The sequence below is a fragment of the Stigmatopora argus genome, chromosome 7 (assembly GCF_051989625.1).
Source record: "Stigmatopora argus isolate UIUO_Sarg chromosome 7, RoL_Sarg_1.0, whole genome shotgun sequence".
Classification (NCBI taxonomy): Eukaryota; Metazoa; Chordata; class Actinopteri; order Syngnathiformes; family Syngnathidae; genus Stigmatopora; species Stigmatopora argus.
The window spans coordinates 9,241,922-9,265,052 of record NC_135393.1 but is presented as its reverse complement, the minus strand read 5'-3'; the positions used below and the strand labels follow the sequence as shown (position 1 = coordinate 9,265,052).

The 23,131-nt window shown below is 37.5% G+C and overlaps 1 protein-coding gene and 2 long non-coding RNA genes across 5 annotated transcripts in view; 2 read left to right on the top strand and 1 right to left on the bottom strand.

The window, feature by feature from the left end:
* The first annotated feature begins 532 nt into the window (after nucleotides 1-532).
* rab11fip4b (RAB11 family interacting protein 4 (class II) b) lies at nucleotides 533-17,418 on the top strand. The gene is made up of 13 exons (XM_077604281.1): nucleotides 533-918; nucleotides 7,204-7,436; nucleotides 7,534-7,719; nucleotides 9,370-9,504; nucleotides 11,020-11,055; nucleotides 11,999-12,098; nucleotides 12,296-12,399; nucleotides 12,489-12,629; nucleotides 12,746-12,827; nucleotides 12,956-13,093; nucleotides 13,172-13,330; nucleotides 15,008-15,151; nucleotides 15,725-17,418. The coding sequence occupies exons 1-13, from the start codon at nucleotides 841-843 to the stop codon at nucleotides 15,839-15,841; spliced, it is 1,653 nt and encodes a 550-aa protein (XP_077460407.1). The 5' UTR covers nucleotides 533-840; the 3' UTR covers nucleotides 15,842-17,418.
* A 267-nt stretch (nucleotides 17,419-17,685) lies between these two features.
* Nucleotides 17,686-23,131, top strand: part of LOC144076921 (uncharacterized) — a 28,179-nt gene continuing 22,733 nt past the window's right edge. For 2 of the 3 annotated variants that reach the window (XR_013300821.1, XR_013300823.1), the window contains exons 1-5: nucleotides 17,686-17,770; nucleotides 18,637-19,057; nucleotides 19,460-19,522; nucleotides 19,842-19,921; nucleotides 20,294-20,459. This is a non-coding gene — a long non-coding RNA (uncharacterized LOC144076921). Of the gene's footprint in view, nucleotides 17,771-18,636; nucleotides 19,058-19,459; nucleotides 19,523-19,841; nucleotides 19,922-20,293; nucleotides 20,685-23,131 lie in introns of those variants that run through there. The other variant, XR_013300822.1, reaches the window with a different exon arrangement.
* The window catches only part of LOC144076923 (uncharacterized), a 40,095-nt gene continuing 36,977 nt past the window's right edge, over nucleotides 20,014-23,131 (bottom strand). Inside the window, exons 3-4 of the long non-coding RNA XR_013300825.1 lie at nucleotides 22,111-22,188; nucleotides 20,014-20,501 (exon numbers count right to left, since the gene is read on the bottom strand). This is a non-coding gene — a long non-coding RNA (uncharacterized LOC144076923). The remainder of the gene's footprint in view (nucleotides 20,502-22,110; nucleotides 22,189-23,131) is intronic.

Below are 23,131 nucleotides of genomic sequence, written 5' to 3'. Positions count from 1 at the left end.
ATATATACATGTGGAAGAACTCATCTGAAATGCTGCAACAGAAAATTAACAGTTTAAACTACCTATTATCAAAATTTACACACAAGCCTAAAAATTTAAAACAATGCTTTTCAAGACCAGTCTCTTTGTATGACAACCCATTGTTTTCACCTTAAGCATTTACAAAAAGTTATAGTATTTTCCATCACTTAAATATGATGTAAAAACTCTGATCTGTCTTCATGTTAGATCCAGGTACATTCCCAAATATTTTACCATACATTTTTATAAAAAAAAAAAAAAACATAAAATTCTCAAGACTGGTTTATTTTATTATTTCCCATCAAGTTCTCATAATTTGGAATCATATAATATATAATATTCCATGCTGCTTCACAGATAGGCTGACTTTGGCTCACTTGGACAATCACCCCACTCAACCAGCCTGAAGGGGGCGAGGCTTCGTATGCAAATATAGCATGAGGGGGCGGGTTCCGCAAGCCCCGCCCCCATAGACAGTTGCACGGCAACGAAAAAACGACCGCTACTCTCTCTCTCTTTGCTTCCCACACAGAGAAGGAGGAGGAGAGGGAGGGGCCATGAATAGAACAACTCAAGCCGTGTAAGCGTTCTCTCTGGGGGGACGTGTAAGCTTGGTGGTACTCGTTGTTAGTTTGTAAAAGTGAAGGAGCAGCTAGTTGTTTTTAACATCCACTCAGCCTAACGTGGTTTTTAAACCGGCAGCGACGCAGCGTTTGGACTTTTCTCGAAGCTTCTGTGGCGACTAAACGAGGGAAGCACCTGTTCTTGCGTCGACTACTAAACGGAGATCGAGGACCGACGTCCCCCGTTGTCCCCTGGATGAATTCGGTGGATGAAGGTCTGTCTGGCGTCAAGAGGGGGGCCGTGGACTGTCGACCCCCCTCTGTAGGAAGCGAGGTGAGGAATGGTGATGATGATGAATGGCGCTGGCTTACTTATTTCACGCGTTTTGTTGTCTTACTCAATGTCTGTCAAGATCAGCTGTGGGAACCACATATGCATACAATTGGTTGTCTCAATCTCTGTTTACGTGGTTGTTGATGGTTAACTCATGCAGCAATCACCCAGTGGGGTAAATGTTGTACAAACATAGGATTAGGCAATCAGTTAAAACATAATCACAGTAACATTAACAATGGTTTTAGGGTTTTAAAATTATACAGGTGTCCCACAATGGCAGGCGTGGGAGACCAACAAAAAGAGTCGTAGCCCCAAAAGCTCTAAGTTTTCTGAATAAATGTGCATTATATGTTACTGCAGGACAATTTCTTTGCCCATATGTGCCACTGATCTGATTCCCCCCTTGCAGTATGAACAGTCTAATTCCGATTTAATTTCATATCTGATATGGCTAAAAATTGGATGTTTATCTGATACTTTTGCAGATTAAACACATGAATGCGACATATACATCATCAACAAGCAAAATACGCCACCAAAGTTCAACAAAACAATTACAGACGCAAACGAGCAATGGTGGACGATACGACAGGTGAAGCAATCAGGTTTAATAGTATGTTCGCTCTAAGTTAGGCCTGGCTGATTTTAAGATCATGCTCGAAAACAAATTTCTCTTGATCTGAGTGATTATCTGTGTTTTAGCAGTATGTGGAGATGAAAATTAAGTAGTTTGAATATTCTTACATAAAAAGTCCAACACTGATTTTTTTAGGTGGTTTATTTTACTCCAATTGAGGTAAACTGTAAATATAAATGCACATAACAAAGGAAAACACAAATATTGTGCAGTACTAAACATGTTAATTTCATTTTTGATTGCTCACTGCAATGATTAAAAAAAGCAAATAGCATTAATTTGAATTCTGTTGTCACGTAAACAATACTTTTTATGGTTTGTCTCATCACAGTCTTGGTCCATTTTCGGCTATTTCTGGTTTTGGTTTCAGGTAGTGTGGTTTTGAGCACACCACTAAATGACGTGGTGAGGTTAATGTCCAATTGAGGGCATATATTAGTATCCGGTTTATGAGTCATCAAATCAAATTAGCAGTCAGACATTAGTAACTATTAAACTACTATTTTTTTTACATGAAGTATCAAGTACATTTTTGAACTCCAGTGCTGATCCTGCTTCATAATTATATCCAATTTCGATCAGAGATGTTTTTCTTTGCTAATGTGCCGTAAGCTTTTAGGCATAAAAATAGAGTGCCTTCTGTTCCTAAAAATTGGGAAACATTGATTTAGACAACACCCAATAATGTAAAGGTTGCATTTCTCACATGGCTGCACAAGTGATACCTTTGAAGTCCAAAAGTAGAATAATGACATAAGGTAGTTACCGTGGGATGGTCAACCACAGCGTGTGACGTGTATAATACTCCAGGTAATGGGTGTTACATAATGAGATTTACTTCTTCCCAGCAGGTCGTGTCATACAAAACGCTCTTGTTAATACTTTTCTTCCCTCTTCTTTTGTTAGTTTGTATCAGTGTGTCCTCCTGTCAGCCTTGATTATTACTCTCATCATGTTTTATGTTCCCTGGAAGAAGATATTCATGCCTTAAGTGTCCCGACTGGAAATGTGTATGCACCAGCAATTGAATAACTAGATTAACTCCAGTTACTCAGATGTACTGAATGAATGGAGGGTAATCTGGAGTTAAAACTGTTCTTCCTCAGCTGCAATCTTTTTTTTAATCACCTGGCGTAATGATACAGTGAGAGAGAAACCTTAACTATGTGTTTCTGTTTTTGCAAAAATAGAGTAATTGTGCCAGCGCTTTCAAGTGTCAACGCAAATGAGGTGAGGCCTTGACCACCTGCTGAGAGTCTGCCGCTATAGACAATGAAATGACCCCCATTCTGTGGTTTGACAAAACAGTGTGTTGCCAGCAAGACATTTGTTCATTGCGGAGAATGCAACGATCGGATTCACGTTCTTCTACTTGGTACTGTGGCATTTGCGGACACAAGAGACAGAAACACATTTTTAGGACATGTTTTTAGGACAATGACTCTGACGAGCTATCTATCTTCCTCTTTTGCTTTGTTTTACCCTTATTTTACTTTCTTTGTGTTGACATAAAGTGTCTGTTGTGGGTCCCTAAATAGTAGAGTTTAACGGGCGCTTTCCACACTAAGACATATTCACATGTTATATCGGCTCAATTAGAATTTTAATTTCAATGAATAACAACGGTCACACTGCAGACAAATTTTCTGAGTTCAGATTTATTATCATTTGATGCAGTCTTGTTCTTGTTTGACTGTTTCCCCTACTCTGTTCTTGATAAACGGGACCGTCGGATCCCATAAGGGGACACAGTGATGAAATAATCAAAACAAGTTCTCACTTAAGAGGAGGGATGAATTTCAGGTTTTCCTTGTTCAACAGACATTAGCCTGTATGCAATTTTGCTGTGCTTTTAGAGCGTGACTGCACCTAACATTTGGTGTTAATTGCTTTTGAATGAAAAACATTAACAGCTTAACTAAGATGAATCATGTGATGCGTCATTCAGTTCATAGAAAGTTTAGGTGCGCCAACATATAGCAATGAAGTGTCAAATTTTCTAGCTCACGAGGTTGGACAAGTGGAATACAAGAGATACAAGTCAGTTTAAATAGCAGAAAGCTGTGATCTCAATGTGAAGTCTTGATGCCAGAGACTCACAGTCTGTAGTGGTGAAAGAAACCCTCATTGTCAAACAAGCATCGTCTCACCTGACACAGGCACATGATGATGATGATGAGTATGAGGATGAGGATGATGATGATGATGATGATGAGTCCACTTATTACTGGCAACCAAGTAAGCATTGTCCCTGAGCCAACTTAAACAATCACAAAAATATGCTGCTTCATCAGTTCAATATCTGATACAATTTAGCAAAATATACTTTTAAAAGAATTCAAAATAGACACTAGCACTTTTTTATCTTAACTGCACTTCCTAATTCATGTGCAATATTATTCAATGAGAAAAATGCTGCTTTGAACTTTCACCCCTTATTGCGTGACAAATAGGCACATAAGTCTCTAAGATCAACTAAAGAAGGGAATAAAAACAATTAGAGTTGATGATAGTACTGTATTGTACTGTATTGGTTTGCTGGCAACCAATTCAGGGTATCCCCCACATGCTGCCCACAGTTGGCTGGAATAGGATTTAGCACCCCCCGCGACCCTTGTGAGGATAACATGTACAGAAAATGAATGAATGAATAAATGTTTTGAACAGTGAGAGACCAGAGTGTCAGCAATTGCTAAAACATCCACTCTTCATCACGATTTGAGATGTGAATTGACTAATAAAACATTCCAACTTTATATTGATAATAGTACCACTGAAATTTATAGCAGTTATAATGCAACAGAGAGACTGCCTGTTCACATTTGGCTCCACACCTAGACATAAACAGTCAAAACAGTCATCAGCGGTCTATCAAGTTGTCATTATGTTGTTCTACACCACATGGCAAGCAAAAATAAACCAATTTATTTCCTTGTGGTTCCTGTTCCTACCTGAGTTTCGGTATGAATGCCTCCATAGAACCACAAGCACCTCCCTGTATTGTGCTTTATGCAGACCAACATTCCTAGTAATCCAAGCTGCCACCTGCGACCCTTAAAACGTCAGTGGAAACAAAGTAATGTCTCTTTGTGTGTTTGTGTGTGCGCATGTGAATTATAGTTGAATGATATTGGATAAAACTGACTTTGGGATTTGCGACAAATTGCAAAATTAAAAATTAAGGCCGCTTTCCTGTAGTATGACAAAAGTAAGGAAGCTGCTATAAAATCCAGAAGATTACTTTATAAACTTGAATGTTTTATTTATTTTTATTTATCTTAGAGACATCACATCTGAATCGCCAAGTTTCTGTGTTCATACATAAAATACCAGATTGGAAATAAAGATACATTTAAGAAATAAGCTAGTTTTGAAATTCTAATTGTTAAGCCTGTGACAACATTTTTAAGAAATAAGGTAGTTTTGCAATTCAAATTGTTAAACCTGTGAGTCACATTTTTTCCAGATTAAAACATTTCTTACTGATGTTCCAACGTTATAGTAAAACATGAGTCATTACTACGTCAACATGGAACATGTGAAGTCATCAAGAGTGCCAGATAGTTTGTTTCGCTGTCCTGGTAAATGTGCCTCACCAATTGTTGTGGTATTAGTGAAATTCTTAGACAGATTACTTGGTTATTGTTCCGAGTTCTTTCTTAAATAATCTAACATGATCTGATCCCGTAGCACTCCATTATTGTGTGCAGCAAAGGACTACACTTTCACATTCCCGGGAGAGTATACTGTTTGATTCTGTGTTTTTTTTAGTTTGATGGATCAGTGACCAGTGTGATTTGGATTAAAGAAAAATCAATAAATAACAGATACTAGTATATGTTGGCCGTTCAGGAATAATTTCATTTTTTACACTATATATATATATATATATTCTTCCGATTCTTTGTATATTTACCCGCCTAGAAAAAACACATTAGTCACAATAATGACAGTTAAGTTTCATTAGTCATTGAGTCATGATCAGGAATCTTCGGTGGGTTAAAACTTTGACAAAAGACACACAAAACTGAAATTTAATTTCTGTTGGGATTGAACTTGTTTAGAGAAGAGAGATTCCTTTTTAAGAATTTTGTAGCATCCTCTTAGAGCCACTGAAAAGATGCGAGATGACAGAAGTATCCTCAGGCGACAGCTAGGCCTGAACATCAGAGGCGTGGCACTAGATGCTCTTGTAAATATTTTTAGTGTCGCCAACTTTCGAGTTGCCCATCAGCAAGGAAAATCAAATGGAGGCGCAGTTAGAGATGTTGACGTATTTTCTCTTTTTGTCTTATTTTTTTTCTTCCAGCATCAATCTGTTCATTCTTTATTTTTTTTAATTCTTCCAGGCTTCAGCTCTTCCCGGTTTCCCTCTCCTCTGCTGACCTGCACCGATTCAAAGCATTCTGTATCTATTTGATCATTGGAGTTGGTTTATGTTAGGTTCATTCATGCCCTGGCAACAACGATCAAACACCGGGTTTTTTTTCCGTCTTCTTTTGCACAATTGCTAAAAAGAACAGTGCTAAAAGATTCTTGTCTAAACCTTTCTTCACAGTCATCCACATAACTACATCCAATCATCAGCAATTATCTTGACACAGAAACAATGGTTTTAAATGTATGTAATTCATAGCGACACACCCGAAGTATCAAATGCTTGTGGTGTCAAGATCAGTTGAGTGCCTGAAAACCTGCCAGAAAAAAAAGTGCGAAAACATTTATTTTGTTTACCATAACGTAGGGCAGGTTTTTGATTCCCTGCATTTTAAGAAAAATGTTATCCTCATTTGACATTTGCAGAAAAGTGCAACTAGAGTTTCTTTACGATCGCAGTCAGACTCTAATCTGAAGCTCTCTTTGTTTGTTTTTTACTCAGTTTTCACTTTTCAAATTGTTGTGCAACATCTAGCCTTTTAATGGCTTCTCTCTTTAGCCTCATCTAAATTGTTAGGCTGTCCATCCTATCATCTATTTTTTCACCTGCACATCCTCCTTTTGCACTGTGGCCTTTCAACTGTTTGGACATGCTGGGATAAAGTCTGTTGAATCACTGTATTGAAAAATCCTTGAATGTAGGGGAGCAGGACCTTTGGCCCATGACACATCAACCTTTTCACCTCAGCTCCTCAGCTCCAGACCCCCTGTCTTGGGTTTAGGGATATTCCCACGGAAAGGGGATTTAATAAAAGTCTAATCCACTTTAAACCTTGATTTACTATGTGGCCCACTCAGTCGAAAATCTCCTACTGTTTTTTAAGTCAGAAAAAGATAGATACAAGAAGTATTGTTTTCCTGTATTGATGGTTTTGACATATATTTTAAGGGATCAGCAAAACTAAATAATGCAACACAGAAATATAATAAAATTAGCTCGATTAATGACCGAGTTGGGCTCCACCTGCCCAGCCTTTGCTGACTGCACCTACCTAGCCCTTTTTTCTTTTGTGAAAAGGAAATGCATTATTCAAAACCTTTCCAAAGGACATCTTAGAAACAATAGGCAACTGGAGGAAAAACATAATCACATCACAGTTCATGCCAGCTATAATTTTTAATGCGACAGCATTGAATTTTCCTTTTAAAATGTGTCATCATGTGGCTGAAAGATCTAATACCGTCTCCTCTTTTCTATCATCCACCAGTCAAGCGAGGAGGGGCGTCACTGTCCGGTCATCATGTGCACACGGGCCTATGCCGACGATTTACCCAGCAGTCCACTGTTCTCCAGAGAGACAGAGGAAGACGACAGCAAGGAAAGGGACTCAGACAGAGACAGTGCAGTGGACAGCACCCAAGGGTCTGACACCTCGGAGGGTTGCACCAGACTAGGCGATAAAGAAGATATTATAGGAGATCTCTTCTTCCCTGCTGAAAAGTAGGCCACATCTCACTTACCTATCCATTGAATAACCAAATTATTTCTTTTTTTTCCTCCACACCAACAATTTATTCTTTCATTGTGTTGCCATCAGGAGAAGCTGCACCAGCAACTCTGTAATTTCTGACATGTCAACCCGCTCTTCGGCTTCACTGAACGAAGAGCAGTTTGAGGACTACGGTGTAGGGGAGGAACCAGACTACACTTCTAACAGTCCATGTCTAGACGACGAGACCCGAATAAACGGGTACTCTGATCTGGGCTCATCCGTGTCCTCAAGGTAAGCTTGAAAGACAGTGTACAAAACAAAGCACGACATTTCATGTCGGACAATGACTCAACACTTGCATGCTCTAATAAAAGCGGACAACAGAGCTCTTGAAACTCTGAGCTTTCCTGAAGGTTGCCACATAGTATGTGCCCATCTGAATGGAGTTAGTCAAATTTAAAGCAAAATTTAAGTTCAACGCTCATTACCCGACACATGGTTGAGCTGTATAGCTTTGCCTCCAGATCCACAATAGTTATTACCAGCAACTTTTTTTTATTTTGATTAACACTGCCGACTGATGAAGTTGAAAAGATGCTCTATGCTTTGTCCATGCATACCTAACTGACAAAACTGCCAAAGACAGAATTACGTTAAAACTGAGGGCCTGATTCTGTAGTAAGTGAAAGTAAGCGTGGTTTAGTGGAAAATAAGTTAGAGATGGATGCAGTTGAGAACAAGCCCAACAAACAAACTAAAATGTTTCATTTGATTAATAGTAATTGGATTAGCCCTAAATCACAATTGGTGAACTCAACAATTGCCATGGTATATCTTTGCAACTCATGTACCTGATTAACCTGTATTTCCAATATTTGTGGCATTTTGGTTTGGTGGTACTCCATTAGAGTTTGATCAAGTCCAAAAGTCGTTGCGCTCTTCTAATGCTGTGCTGACAGTTGTCAGTAATGGCAAGATCCTCCCAGAAATTGAGACCTCTTTTATTACTTACTTTTGAAAAAAAACGAACTCAACTGTATTTTATTTCATGTACGGGTTCTTCATTCATATGGGGTAACTAATTAACTGCTTTGCCCCAATCTGCTGCTCATTAAAATCTGCATTAAACCACTCAACATCTGTCAGATGAAATTAAGTGTGCAGTCAAACCACATTTTAAACAGCTTCCCTGCCCGATTATGAAAAATAATCATGTCATGTGTACTGACTGTTTCAATGTAATTACCATTCTAGGTCTAGTATATCCGAGGTTGCTTAGTGGTTTTGTTCCTGGCATGTAAAAGTACACAGAGCTATGCAGTTTGGTTGAAACTATCACTAAAACTAAAGGCCTCTCCGTTCACTAATTTTCCTGCCCTTGACAATTCTAGCTGAGATAATGCCTGCCAGCCCCTACATTTTAAATGGATTGGACATCTATTTCTATCAATGGATCACTGAGTTTAGCCATTAAGTAACTGCGTGGCTCCCTTTGGCCTAAACAATCACGTTTACATAAAATGTACAGTATGTATGCGTGCTTTTGCTTTGTGACAGCCTTTGATCATCTGCCAAAAAAATAATCAATTTCACAAGTGCACATTTTATCATTGCACCTTGACATGCAGTCATATAAGCAATTTCAGCATGAACGCAACCGACAGAACATACTGTAACAAGTGAAACAATTTCAAAGAGAGACACCCTAACATAAAGGAGCGGTAATTGTAGGGAAGGTCTGAAAAGACAATTTGACCTTTAAGTGGGTGTGTAGGCTATTTTACAGAGTTTTATTCATAACTCTGCCTTCTATAAAGGAACAAAGATGACTCGGCCCTTTTGTGTATACACCTCATTTTCACAATTATGAATGATAGTCAATTTCTTTGGCTCTATTGGTAACCTGGTGAGATTGACATCTACGTGCGTGTATTTCTACAGCGCAGGCCAGACGCCTCGGAAAGTGCGTCACCTTTACCCAAATGAAATGGTGGACATCTACTGTTCTCAGTGCAGCAAAAAAGTCAACCTCCTCAATGACTTGGAAGTACGTCTAAAAAATCTCAAGACCAACAGGTAAAAGGCCACTTTGTCATATTTAACACTCTACTCCTAGTTTTACAGCATACAAATGGTTCATTCTTTCATTCTTTTATTTTCCATTCTGCTTATCCTCGCAAGGGTGCGGGTCGGCTGGAGCCTATCCCAGCTAACTATATGGGCAGTAGGTGGGGGACACCCCGAATTGGTTGCCAGGCAATTGTAGGGCACACTGAGATGAACTACCATTCATATGCACATATTAGTTAAATATTTTAATGATTCACTTGGAAGTATTTTTGTCAATTTTGTTTCACCGCAAAAGTTTAATATATGTGCTCATCTTATGAGTCAAGCATTATTGGGAATCTCTATGATTCAAACCGGTGATCGTCAATAAAATACACTATGGAGAAATGTTTATTTCCATAATCCATTCAAAAAGTGTATTAGAAGTTGCTCAAATGAATAATTTACTACTGACCTGATTAATTTTTGTAAATTCTCATTTTGCTTTTCAGTTTGAGCAAAAGTATACATGAAATATTTCACGCTAAGTGAAATGATTATGTTTAAGACATACGATTGTATAATTGAACTATACAGACATAAAAGAATTCTTCTGTATTCAATTTTTAGATGCTCCTTTACAGTACACATGATACACAGCACATAGAATTTGAGGATGGACAATGAGATGTCTTGTCTTGTTTGTGTACAACCATACATTTGTAGTTACTATGAAAGCAAACTTGTGTTCAATACACGTGCATGCCCTCCCAAAGGTAAGGGCTTAATTGATTCTTACATAAAGCTTTCACTCCCACGCTTACCTCATCAAGCATTGCAGGAGAGAATCTATTAATGGAAACACAATCCAGGGTGACCCTCAATGGTTCTACCTGCCTACGTCCACTCAGTCTTCTTGAATTCAGTCTTGTACTCAAAGCTGACGAGGCAGAAAATTCATGGTTCTCCATTATAAATAATAGAGTAGTCATGGGTAAAAGGAGTTGATGTGAATACAACAGATGGGAATGTGTGACTGGAATAGGTTTGGCTTCCTTTTTACTCTTCATCATCTACTGTGAATGTAAATAATGTGGTCATGTTACCACACTAATATTTGGAGTTAGGATATGCTTTGTTGGGCCATTGTTTGAAAAATAATCAATGATAAAATGAATTGACAAGTATTTGATTGCCCTGGTTGGTTCCGGCAATGGTGTGTAGAGTTTGCATGTTATTCCCGGGCCTGAATGACTTTTCTCCAGTTATGAGTGTGAGCCTAAATTGTGGCTGGCAACTAATTCAAGGTGTCCCCTGCCTGGTGCCCATAGTTGTTTGGGATAGGCTCTAGCACCCCCATGACCCTTGAAGTGAACAATTTACCTTTGCCGGACACACAAATTGAAGTGGTGGGGCGAACTTGCTCTGTGGGCCGTGAATTGCAATTGGAAATTGCTGCTTTTACTACTAAATTCTTATATAGTGATACATCTCCATGGCATTTCAATAACGAAACCCTTTCTCACTTTTGTTTGGCTGCAGCCCCAACAGGAAAATCTCCAGTACAGCATTTGGGAGGTAAGAGACACACACTCCTAGTGTTCTTGTCTTTCTATCTTTGTAGGGATTTATTTTTGCTTTGATTATGAAACTATATTATATCATACTGAAAAGAGTTTTCATATTTTCTTATGTGAGGCAGCTAAGATATTAAAAGTGCTTCTCTGTATGGCTCTTTTAATCTTCACACACTCGGACTATCTCAGTACACAAAACATTTTTTTTTTAAGTTATTTGGGCACATTTTTATTCTAACATCACTTTTACAAAATTAGGCTGGTCCAATAAATAGTAAAACCAAGTAAAGTTTGGTATTTGCATTACCGTAAAATGATCAAACAAATAAACATTTACAATGTCTTTATCTCTCGGCTAACCATTGCAGTGTTAAATGTAAAGTTAATAAATAACTATACTTATTACTATGAGAGCAGTGACAAAAAGGGCTGTAAAATCGTTGTTTTAGGCCGCATAGTCCGTTAGTCTGAACGGGGGGAATTGTTTTGAATCCCTTTTTCCTAGCCGCACCAATTGAATTATAGTGACAGGATGTAAATGGCCCGTCAGAGCTGATCTATGTATTCAATATAGTACTTGGTGCACGCACTGTCCTCTCTCTGTCTGTTTTTGTTCCTTCTTTCCATTTTATAACCTTCATGATATGTTCCTGTTTTAGTTTCCTCTTTCCCCAAGAAAGCTTGGCCACTGTTGTCGTTTTAGGCATAAATGACACAATTGAACTGTCAATTTAAACATGGAAACACCTTTACGTCTTTGCTAAATCAACTAGTTCTATTTTCATTCTGTTTGCACAACCTTCTTTTGTTGACATTGGCCCTGGGTGCAGTGCTCTATCCTTCTGCTTTCCTTGGAAAGATAGTTCTCACTGCCCTGCACTTGTTGTTCCAGCCATGCAAACACATTAAAGAGATCTAATATGTGACACTCTGTGTTTGAGCAGGCAGCTGCTCCACAATAGCAACTTGAGTAGCAGCAACGGCAGCACCGAGGACCTTTTCCGAGATAGCATCGACTCTTGTGACATTGACATCAATGAGAAGGTATATAAGCATTTTTTGAATGTACTACAAGCAAAATGAGAGTTGGAGTTTTGCTTCTTGGCTCAAGTTGTTAGGTGTATACTTTATGTATCTGTAGTATACATGTGTCAATGCAAAAACAGCAATTAAAGGGCATGTGTTGATTAATAGTAATGCTTAACCATAAATAGCACAAATAACCTCCTGCATTTTGTTAGGTGAACTCTTTGGAGAAGAAAGTTGCAGAACTAGAGAATGAAATTTTGTTGAACGGTGATCTCAAGTCCAAACTGAAGCAGGACAACACACATTTAGTACACAGGTATGATGATGTGCCATTAGTTGATATGATTCCAAATCAGTATTACTGTAGGAATAATATTAAATGTTTTAATGTTTTAATAAATGAAGAGTAAATGAGCTGGAGGAGCAGCTGAAAGACCAGGAGACCCGCGAGGACCAAAATCTGCTGGACGAATTGAAACGTCACAGAGAGGCCTATGGTAAAATGGAGAATGACAAAAACACAGAGATTGAACTTCTGAACAACCGGTGAGAAAAGCACACAAACATTTAATATTTTAATTGTGATTCACACAATGCTGTGTTATAGTCTTAATCTTCCTTTGTGTGGTATAAATGACGATTGTGGATGTTTCTACTTTTAGAGTTAAACAACTGGAGGATGAGAAAAATGAAATGCATGTCAGCATGTCCAGACTCAAGACACATACAGAGAAATTAGATGAGGTGAGCCATTATTTGTATATATAGATCATTTGAGTACCTAGCTCATTCGTGGAAATGTGTTTCTGTTAGTGCCTGTCTTCATTGTTGAAACTAAAAATAAACAAAAACTTGAAAATGTTTGTGCTCAGGAGAAGCAAAGAATGACAGATAAACTGGAAGACACCAGCTTGCGCCTTAAGGATGAAATGGATTTGTACAGAAAAATGATGGACAAACTACGACAGAGTAGGCAGCAGTTCCAGCAAGAAAAAGAAGCCATGCAGGAGGTGGGAAAGAATATTTTGTCGGTAAATCTGAAACATAACATTGACGTTGGATTTACCATATTGACTCCTTATACGCAGCTAATTGAAGACCTGCGCCGAGAGTTGGAGCATTTGCAGCTCTTCAAGCTGGAGGCAGAGAAGCCCGGACGAGGACGCAGCTCTTCTTCTAGTCTGTCGGAATACAACAGCAGGACGAGGGAGGTGGAGCTGGAGTACGAGGTCAAGAGGCTCAAACAGGTACTTTTTAATGCATTGTCAGCTCACTGCAACTCCTGGTGTACAACTCGTTACATACAGTAATTATCAGACTATAAGTGGCTGCTTTTTGACCTAGCTTTGAACCCTGCATCCCACTGCGGGCGACATGGATTTTTCCAAGCTAATGAGCTGCATTTTGGTGGTGATATCCCATAATACAATGTCAACACCCGTGGGTTAAAGTTCATTGTGGATTATATATGAACAAATATAGTTTTCTGGTGAAAATTTAGTGAGTGTGACTTGTTTTCAGGCACATCTTATAGTCTGAAAATGAAGAGAAAAACATTATTTGTACACAATGTACTCCATCTTTGTTTTGAGTTAAGAATGAAGGTGCATCGTAAACAACAGTTAGGCTTTTGAGTTTCATTGTGGTGTATTATTTGCCATCTGAGTAAAGTGTGCAGACCTGTTGTTAAGTAAACACAGACCGTACATATTCTATGATCAACGTTATAAAGATTTTTTACTGGTGAATTTCAGACTTTAGATGACACCTGACCTTAAACAACACTGCCCAATTTATTTATTTATATATATATATATATATATATATATATATATATATATATATATATATATATATATATATATATATATATATATATATATATATATATATATATATATATATATATATATATATATATATTTAAATAGGTCTTGTCTATTGTTAAGCTCTTCTGTAGTTGCAGCAAGTGTTTTTACTTGACAACGAGTTGGCATCTACCTGAGCCTAACTAGTTTTCGTACAGACGGTGTCCGTGGAGGTATCACTAGCAACGGTGGCATTTACAGAGTAGAAAACACACTGAGCTCGCTTGGATACCCCTGGGAACTCAAGAGTCTTGTCATAATGTAACACTAGAGACTTTGAACGCACGCACCCTAAGTTGGATCGCCATCATGATGCAATGGGCCATGGAGCGAAATATTTTTAAAAATGAGAAAATATCAAGTCATTTTTTTTTTATCTCTAAATAAGATGCTCAGTTATAAAAGCTCCAGGGTACACAGAGAAATAGAGTAGAGGCTTATATTCCCAAAAAATACTGTAATTATTGTTTTACATCTTACATTTAATGGTCAACTTCTGTTACTTAATATTATCTTATACAAACCAAAGAATAGGAAAACACTCAGGATTAAGTCTCCCCTAGGAAAACCTCATTATTCCATGTTTGTGTAAATCTTCACAATGTGTGTGCGCACAGCAATTTATGTCCCAAAACTTTCTTCCCCCTGAATTCCAGCAGCTGGGGTTCACGGAGGCACTGCTCCGTCCCGGTTCAATGGTAAAATTGCTTCCTTGACATTTCACCTTGATATTAACCACTAATTTCACTGGCGTACCATGAAGCTGCCCCAGCTGACCCGGACTCAGCCACTAATGATAAAGTAAAGCATACAAGAAAAAGCAAACTCACTCTCTTCAATACTTTGCTCAAGGTCATGATGGAGATTTCATAACACACCAGGCATTGCAGGATAACAATCATAACCTACCTAATGCCCCGTAACTTTTGACTATCTAAATACTAAATGTGCACTGATGCCTTTGATGCTGGATGGCCAAGCAAATGCTGGCAATTGTGTGCAAGGCCCTGTGACCTAAATAGTTACCCGTTTCTTCTTTTTAACCTCTTTCCATAGGAAAACCAGAGGCTGAAGGAGCAGAATGACGAGCTGAACGGTCAGATACTCAGCCTAAGCCTGTATGAAGCCAAGAATTTGTTTGCCACGCAGACCAAGGCCCAGTCTCTTGCTGCTGAGATAGATAATGCCTCCAGAGACCAGGTAAAACATGGCATTTGATAGTCAAGAGCAAAACGTAATCATTTTTTTTCCATGTTTTGTAATGTGATGGCTTTATTCCATAATCAATGACATTGTTTTCCTCAGAATTTTACACACTAGGGCTCTAGGATTTTGTTTTGGGAAGTTTTGCATGCCATACTTTTAAATGCATAAAATCTGAATTCTTTATAGATTATTTATACAACACTTATACATAAGTGCGTCAACGCATCACAAAAACTCAGATTGATTACAAGGGTGTACTTTTATTACATAATTTTCTTTACAGGGAAAATAGTGAAATCGCTCTGGGTTTCAAGCATTTGTTATTTCACTTTGCCTCACAACCAGAGCCACAGGCAGAAAAATAAATTAAATATAGGAAGATGTGGTTCTTTATGTTTTTTTCCTTAAATTTATTTTTAGCTTCATTCAGTCTCCATTTAATGTCGTGCATGTTTAATGTTTTGGGGAACTGTCTGGCCAAAACTAAGCCAACCTCCCGTGATATAATAATAACTCTCCTAATTATCAAAGAGTTATTTTTCATTTTTTCTGCTTTTATTCCCACAGTTAATGGAAGCCCTGAAGGAGCAGGAGGAAATCAATATGCGCCTGCGACAGTACATGGACAAAATCATTCTATCCATCCTAGATCATAATCCATCTATTCTGGAAATCAAGAACTAGCATTGACTGAGATTTTTAAGTCTGTACAGAACATGAAACACCCTGCTATGAAACATAAACAACTAGAAGATCCCCCTCTAGTGTTTGTGGATGGGAAAAAGAACAGGACAAAAAGGGAGTTGACCTTATGGTTATGTTACTATTACTCTTGAACATCATCAGACCTTTTTTTTTTTACCTTGTAACTATGAAGACCAATGGTCTTCGTGCTTTAGGATTGGGCGACTGATATACAGTACTGGACACACTGGTATGATAGCTGGAAAAGTGTAACCAAGCGGACCTGTGCTTTGCCATTATCTTTCCTGTTAGATTTGCTCAGTGAATGCCTTTAGTTAAGTACTGTGTGACAGGTGGTGATCTGAAACTTGCTACATTTTCAGTCAAGTAAGTGAAAAAATTGAAATCAAACAGTTGTAAGTGATGCATTTGGTACTGGCACGTATGGGAAGGTTGTGATGATAGGGCAACGCTGATCAGAAAGGACTTGAGAGTAAAATGGGTCCTGTACCCAAGCAGGAGGGTCTTGGGGAAGTCAAATGACGGTCTAAAGCTATTTGGGTTTTCTTTTGAGAATATGTCTTCCAAGTGCTTTGCAATGACACGTGCTGTGTCACTCACTCCACTCAAAGCTTTCTTCCATTATTTTGTCAGGTCGTCACTTTCGGTACTGCCAGCCAAGAATTGGTTTTAAACGTAATTGATTCTAATCCTATTTAGCATCTTAATAACGTACATAGTTATTAGAAATAATAAGATCAACAGAAATGGGACAAGAGGAAATGAATGTGACTTATGTTGCCGCTGAGGCTTGGTACTAAAGACATGACAATACAGCCCAAATGATTTTGTAAAACTTTATAAAATTGTAAATATCACGAATGTACACATGATGATGTGCGAGTGGGGCAAAATATGCTGTATGTATTTACCTGAAACTTGACTTTTGCTTCCTTGCACAAAAAATAATTTTTCCCCATTTGCATGATTTACATGTTTTGTCTGTGCCTTGGAAATCAATTTTCAGAAACGTATGTTCTACGTCTTCATTTTCTCGCAAAGTGTAAATGTTAAATTATATAGGGATCATTTGTAAATGTACCACTGATTAGTCTTTTTCAGAAATCTATTTTCTACAAATTTTATCAGGAAAGAACATGCAATTGCTTAAGTGGCCTACTATTAGATGCATAGCACAATACAATGTGTGATACATGTACAAACGTTGGCAATATAAAAATAAAAGAAATGCAATCTCGCAGGAGAATATTTTGCTGTTGTTACACACAAAGTTAATATAGTTCTAATTTGCTTTATTGCGAGAGTCTTCCTAATCTAAGATAAATGTTGGAGACCAAATTTATTGACCAATGACTGCTTTTTGATGACTTGCTTAAAAAAATGGTTTTATTTGGGGCTATTATACAATTGTAGATTTAAGCTCACGGCATTGACTGGGTTCTCAATGTATGAACATTGGTTTTGAGGAAAAAAAACAACAACACAGGTACACACATTGTATATACTCATCATATGTCACGGCATTGATTAAATGAAAATAAATAACACTTGCACTACTTGTGTTTGTGCATTCTTCAGCCCCATTCCATTTCTTATTACATATAATGACAATAAAAAGCATTCAATTCAGTACAATACTGATGATACGCAGTGGTGCTTTTTTGTATTTTAAGATAATCCGTGTTTAATATTTATTCCTGGCTATCGTGTTTGTCACTCAAGTGATTTAAAATCATTGTGTTTTTTTGTTTTGTTTTGTGTTTGTTAATAAAAAGAGCTACTAGCATCTAGCTAGCGTCCGGATACAGTGAAACTACAAATATGGCGGCTCCTTCATCGCGTCCAACTTCCTGTTCTTGGTGGGGCGAGATTGATCAATTAACAGTTTCTAGGCCGTCTGCTGTGTGGGTGAGACGCAATACATTTTTAGCACAGGCAATGAACGCGTCATCTATATAACGTAACATCTTAGTTTCCTCTCCGATGTTTTATGATAACGTAAAAAAATAGCTTCTTGCCGAACCCACCGTGTCTTGTATACTGTTAACCACATAAACGCTTTTAAAAAATCAAAGTCGCTGGTATCAATGTACTCTAGTTCTGAAGGGTCAAGACAAATATCCGAGCAAAAGTCTTATTGCTTAATTTGATGCCTTATTTAATTTATTAGGCGCTGTACTATGTCTAGTTAATGATGAAAAGCATACAAACCACTTAAATAAGGCACGGTAATATACAATAGTATATAGTACTTTTTTACGGTTGTCTGATTTTCCCCTTTCCTAATCAAGGCTAACAAATGCAAACTATTAATTCAGTGTTCCAACAGTTTACCTTGTAAAATTAACTTTATTACTATCTGTATTTTGTTGCAAACTACATCGATTACTCCTTACATTATTAGTTTGCAGTCAGCAAAAAAAAAAAAAAAAAAAAAAAACATTTACTATGGGTGACCAAAGCTGTAAAAATTGAAAATATATGTAATAAAATATAAAAACCTCACATGAAGTAGAACTAACATTCATCAATAAAAATTACTACAAAAATATGGAAATAAAAATATAATTGAAACCAAAAATATCATATTCATTATTCATATCAACATATCATTTAGGTTTTTTTTACTCATGTCTAAAAAAAAATTATACAGTCAATGTGTTTCTTGTGAAGCTGAAATTTTGCCATTGAACTATTGTCATGGAAATGTTATGGAATTTAAAGTGCATTTTCAAACTAATAAACTGATACCAAGCTTTTTATTTTTTTAATAGGTTTTGAAATACCTCATTGCCATACAGGTTCCCTGGAAAGAATGAAAGACAATGAAAATATTTGTAGCACCAATTGTCCAAATAGTCCTCATGATGCGATTCCATGTGTATTTGAAGAACGGACATTGTCTAAAGGCCACACATCTGCCGCAGCTAAAGACAGCAAATGCATAAAAGCATTCAAACCAGATGTTACCCAGCAACCACACGTGGTTAATGGATGTTTGAACCATAACAAAGACAAGTCTACAAGTGCAATACCTGCAAGGTCTAATAGAAAACAAAGAAGCAAGTTATCAGCTGCAGGGTGTGTCTTCATAAACGGAACCACCAGCGATGGCTGTGGTTTGTCCACCTCTAGGAACCCAGGAACAAAACATGGCCACCCTCTGACCATCACTTCAAAAAAAAAGAGACGTAGGTAAGGCTCAATGATTTATTGATCCATCATTAAATTGCAAAAGCAGCATAGTTTTTATTTTTAAGGCAGCCTGACTATTGTGAGTTCTGTTATTTTATATATGCTGCTCACCAATCTGACGCTGTTATACAGTATATCAGGATTGAGATACAATATTGTCCTTATCCGTAAACTTTTTGAATTTGCATACATTATTAAGATAAACGTATTTAATACTTAATATAAAAAATAATGTTCCAATAATCTTATGTTTCATGTTTTGATGGTTTTTATTGTCACTTTGTCAGTTGCTGCAGTATGTTGTGCCCATTGCACTGAAGGTGAATCTAGAGAAAATGCTTATAATAAAACTTCCAATCAGAAAAAGAGAAATTAGTTCTTTTCCTACATTTTCTCCTCTAGGAATGAAAAAAGGATAGAAGTTCATACTAATGGTCGTTTGAAGAGCACACCGTTTATTTTAAGGTAAATCCCTCTTGTTTGAACTCACATTAAAGCAAAAAAAAAGTCAAATAGTGCCTTTCATTAAGAATTTCATTTATTCAAACGTTCTTTTATCGCAAAACCACGTTCATGTTAACTGATTATAAACCATAACCCAATTGCAAAATCCTATATAAAAACATTTTGTTATGCAATGAATAATTTGATTTTCTTCAATGGTGCATACTATGTTTTATTTGACATTGTACCCCAAGTAATCTATTTGAGCTATCCCCTATAATAAATTCTTCTGTTGCATGTAAAAAATAAAAAAATAATTAAAAAAATAATAACAAATTAGCCAGCAGCCACCGGAAGAAGAAGACTGGGAAAAAGAGTGCCAGGACAACTTGGAAAAGAGATTTTCACTCCAACCTTATGGTAAAGAATTTCAACTCTTATTCTTAACTAATAATTGTACACTACGTATTCCACTGTCATGTGGACCCGCATTGACAAAGTGTGGTTCCTTTACTCTCAGTACTATCTTATACTATATACTATATCATACTATATTAGCCATGTCCATTTTTCTGTTTAAGTCATTTATTTATTGCGCACCAAAGATATGTTCTTTTTCTGAAATGATGTTGCATTCACAGAGCGCATACAAGTAGTTGTAATCATTCTTGCTCACCTTTGCACCTTCAGACAATTTAGTCTTTTGTTAACCGATACGAATGTGCTCACCAATATTCTACTAATGCTGTCAACATGTGCCAATGAAGGTTTTGAAATATGTATTTCTTCCAGGTCCAGAAGATATTTGTGTTGTGGCTTTCCACGATTTAACCCTGGACACAGGGAAGACCATACCTGGTAAAGCTGGTTACAATCCAGCCCTACACCACCCAGACCCACTCCCCTTCTCCTGTTCTGGCGTCACTGCCGAACCTGAACAGTTTGCAGATGCTGATGAGTAAGCTTGTCATGATTTATTTTCCACTCACTCTGGTCATCCCTGATGATAGTAAAGAAGATAGCTCTGTATTAGTTACAATCAGTTTAATTTAGTTTGGCATCCACACAATTCATCAGGAAAAAACTAGAAAGGAAAGTTCAATCCTGTGCTGTGTACAATCGGTGTAACTCACATGATGCCTTGTATAATGTGTAATACAAATAAAATAGTCTTTTCTTCACACTCACGTTTTCTTTCTCATAACTTTAAAAAAAAAACACTGTTCCAATGTGCAACCCTTTATTTTTTCACCAGTGTTTCAAACCCCCATTTGAAACAAGTATTAGCTGTAGCGATTACTTTGTTTGGCCACTTGAGGGTATTGTTGTAGCAGATTCCTGTCATTTCTCCTCAGTAGCTGGGGTTCAATGAGTTGATTTCCAACTAACTCACTTGCATACTGACTAGATTTCTCCCCCGGAGTTTCATTCACTAAGCACTTAATGCTAAAGCCGTTTTTAGGATATGAAATAATTAGAACGCTTAAAGTCAAAACTCATGTTATCGAGTAGCAATCCTTGGCCTTGTGCTGTTACATTTGTCTGTTGGTTTCTCACTTTTAGTGGAGTAAGAGCAAAATCAAATGCAAGGCATTTGAGTGTCTTGATAGATTGAATAGTTTTAATGTGCCACATGGGAGTTTGGTGCACTCCATTTGTGGTTTTTCTTATTGCTTTGTTTATTGGCAAAAGAAGTGGAAAGAATGGGGTTTTGGTAGGACAGAGAGAGGAAGCAAAGACAGGAGAACAAACTAACAAAAAATACATAATTAAATACGCATGCCACCTTTGAACATAGCAATGCTATCACGGTCTTAATTGTATTTAACATGTGAGGGTCGTGTGGATTTCACGCAATATCAAGGGACTCTTGAGGATAATTTTCAACAAACAGCCAAAACATTGAAGTTATGTCTGGGCTGGTTATTTCACCAATCCAATGACCCACAACATACTTCTAAATCTACTCTGGCACTCAGACATGGGAGCAAATACAATGTAGTGGGAGGCTCTTACCAATGAACTCATTGAAAGTCATTGGAATTATTCAGATTGCTTTTATTTTGGCAAAAAAAAATCTGAATATGTGAAAATAATGCTCTGGTATCATTTTATAAAATGAAATATTGCACCTGTATTGACAGTTTTTATCGTACCTGTATTGCCGAATGACAGTAATGTAATCACAATGTCTTGGTATCTCCTCCATAAGTATTTTCATGGGATTGGTTACACTGCAAATGTGTCAAACCGATTCCGCCGAGGGCCCCAGTGGGTCCTGGTCTTTGTTCTAACCGATCCAGTGCTGACATTTTAACCAATCAGGCGTCTTTTAAAACAAGTAGCACCTGACTTTAATTAACTGATTACACTTGCAAAAGGTATCCTCTTGTTGAGTTGGAATGAAAACCTGCACCCACTGCGGCCCTTTGAGGACCGGTTTGACACCCCTGGCTTACAGCAAGATCACATTTGGCCACCATCAGTTGGCAGCATCAGCAGATGAATTCCCCTTACTGATGCAAGCAGCATGCACCAATTCTGTGTGTGTTCTGTATTGGACATAAAACACAAGGCAGTACATTCTCTTTTCGTCTGCTGTGACTCACATGCAGTTCAGTCTTTTTCATGTGTCCCTTAGTGTCTGCTCATCGTCAGAGTGCTGGTCCTGTTTGATCCTGTACAGTCTGTTGGCACGTAAACAAAGATGGCAGCAGTTAGCTAACCACAACCAGGCCCGATCATTTAAAAAAAACTGTTTTACACTGCTATTTTAAAAGGTGCAACACCTCAAATGTTTTAATATGACTAGTTGTGGGCAAGTTTTAGCCAAATTGGGATTTATTCTAGCAAATATTTAAGCATTACATTTTTTCATTACATCTGACTTGATGGAATTGGTATATGGGATTTGGTGAATAGTTCTAGGATTTAAATTGCTAGTGCACTTAATTTAAATCTCTAGTGTGTCTTTAGTTCCTATAAAGATCCTTTCATTGAAACTTGACCCAGATGGAAAAGATCCAGGTTGTCGCTTTCTGGGTGACAGATCGTTTAAGCCTTGCAGTCTGGACACAGAAATGGTGCACGTCCTCATGGCAATACACAATGTTTCCCCATGCTAATAAATCAAACTTGCATGCTGTTGACAGTCGCTTTTTCTTTTGTTTTGTTTTTTTAAATATTAGTTTAGTGCTCTTGGGTGAATTGTTTTGAAATAAAGTCTTGCCATATGTTGTAAACACAAGAAAAGCCACACATTTAGCCAAGTTGGTGAGTCAGGACTCTTTCTGGGGTAAAATCTTCACCATATTGCGAAAGTGGAGCATAGTGTTCCTCGTGCTGGTCATGAAACTGTGTGTTTGTCTAAGTGTGTGCATATGTATGTGTTGTTAATGAACAACACTAATTGTAAAGTGAATTTTGTTCGAATTGTTAACATGTGGCTTGTAAAAACACTTAATTATTTTTGTTTTTTTAAAGTAGTCCTTGGGTGGGTTATTTTTACGTGACCATTGAGACATGCATCTTTCATCATCATTATCTCGTGGTCAGTTGGAAGGGGTGACAGCTGAACCCAGATAATTACAACCTGAACTCACATCAGACAAATCTAAATAGTACTGTAAG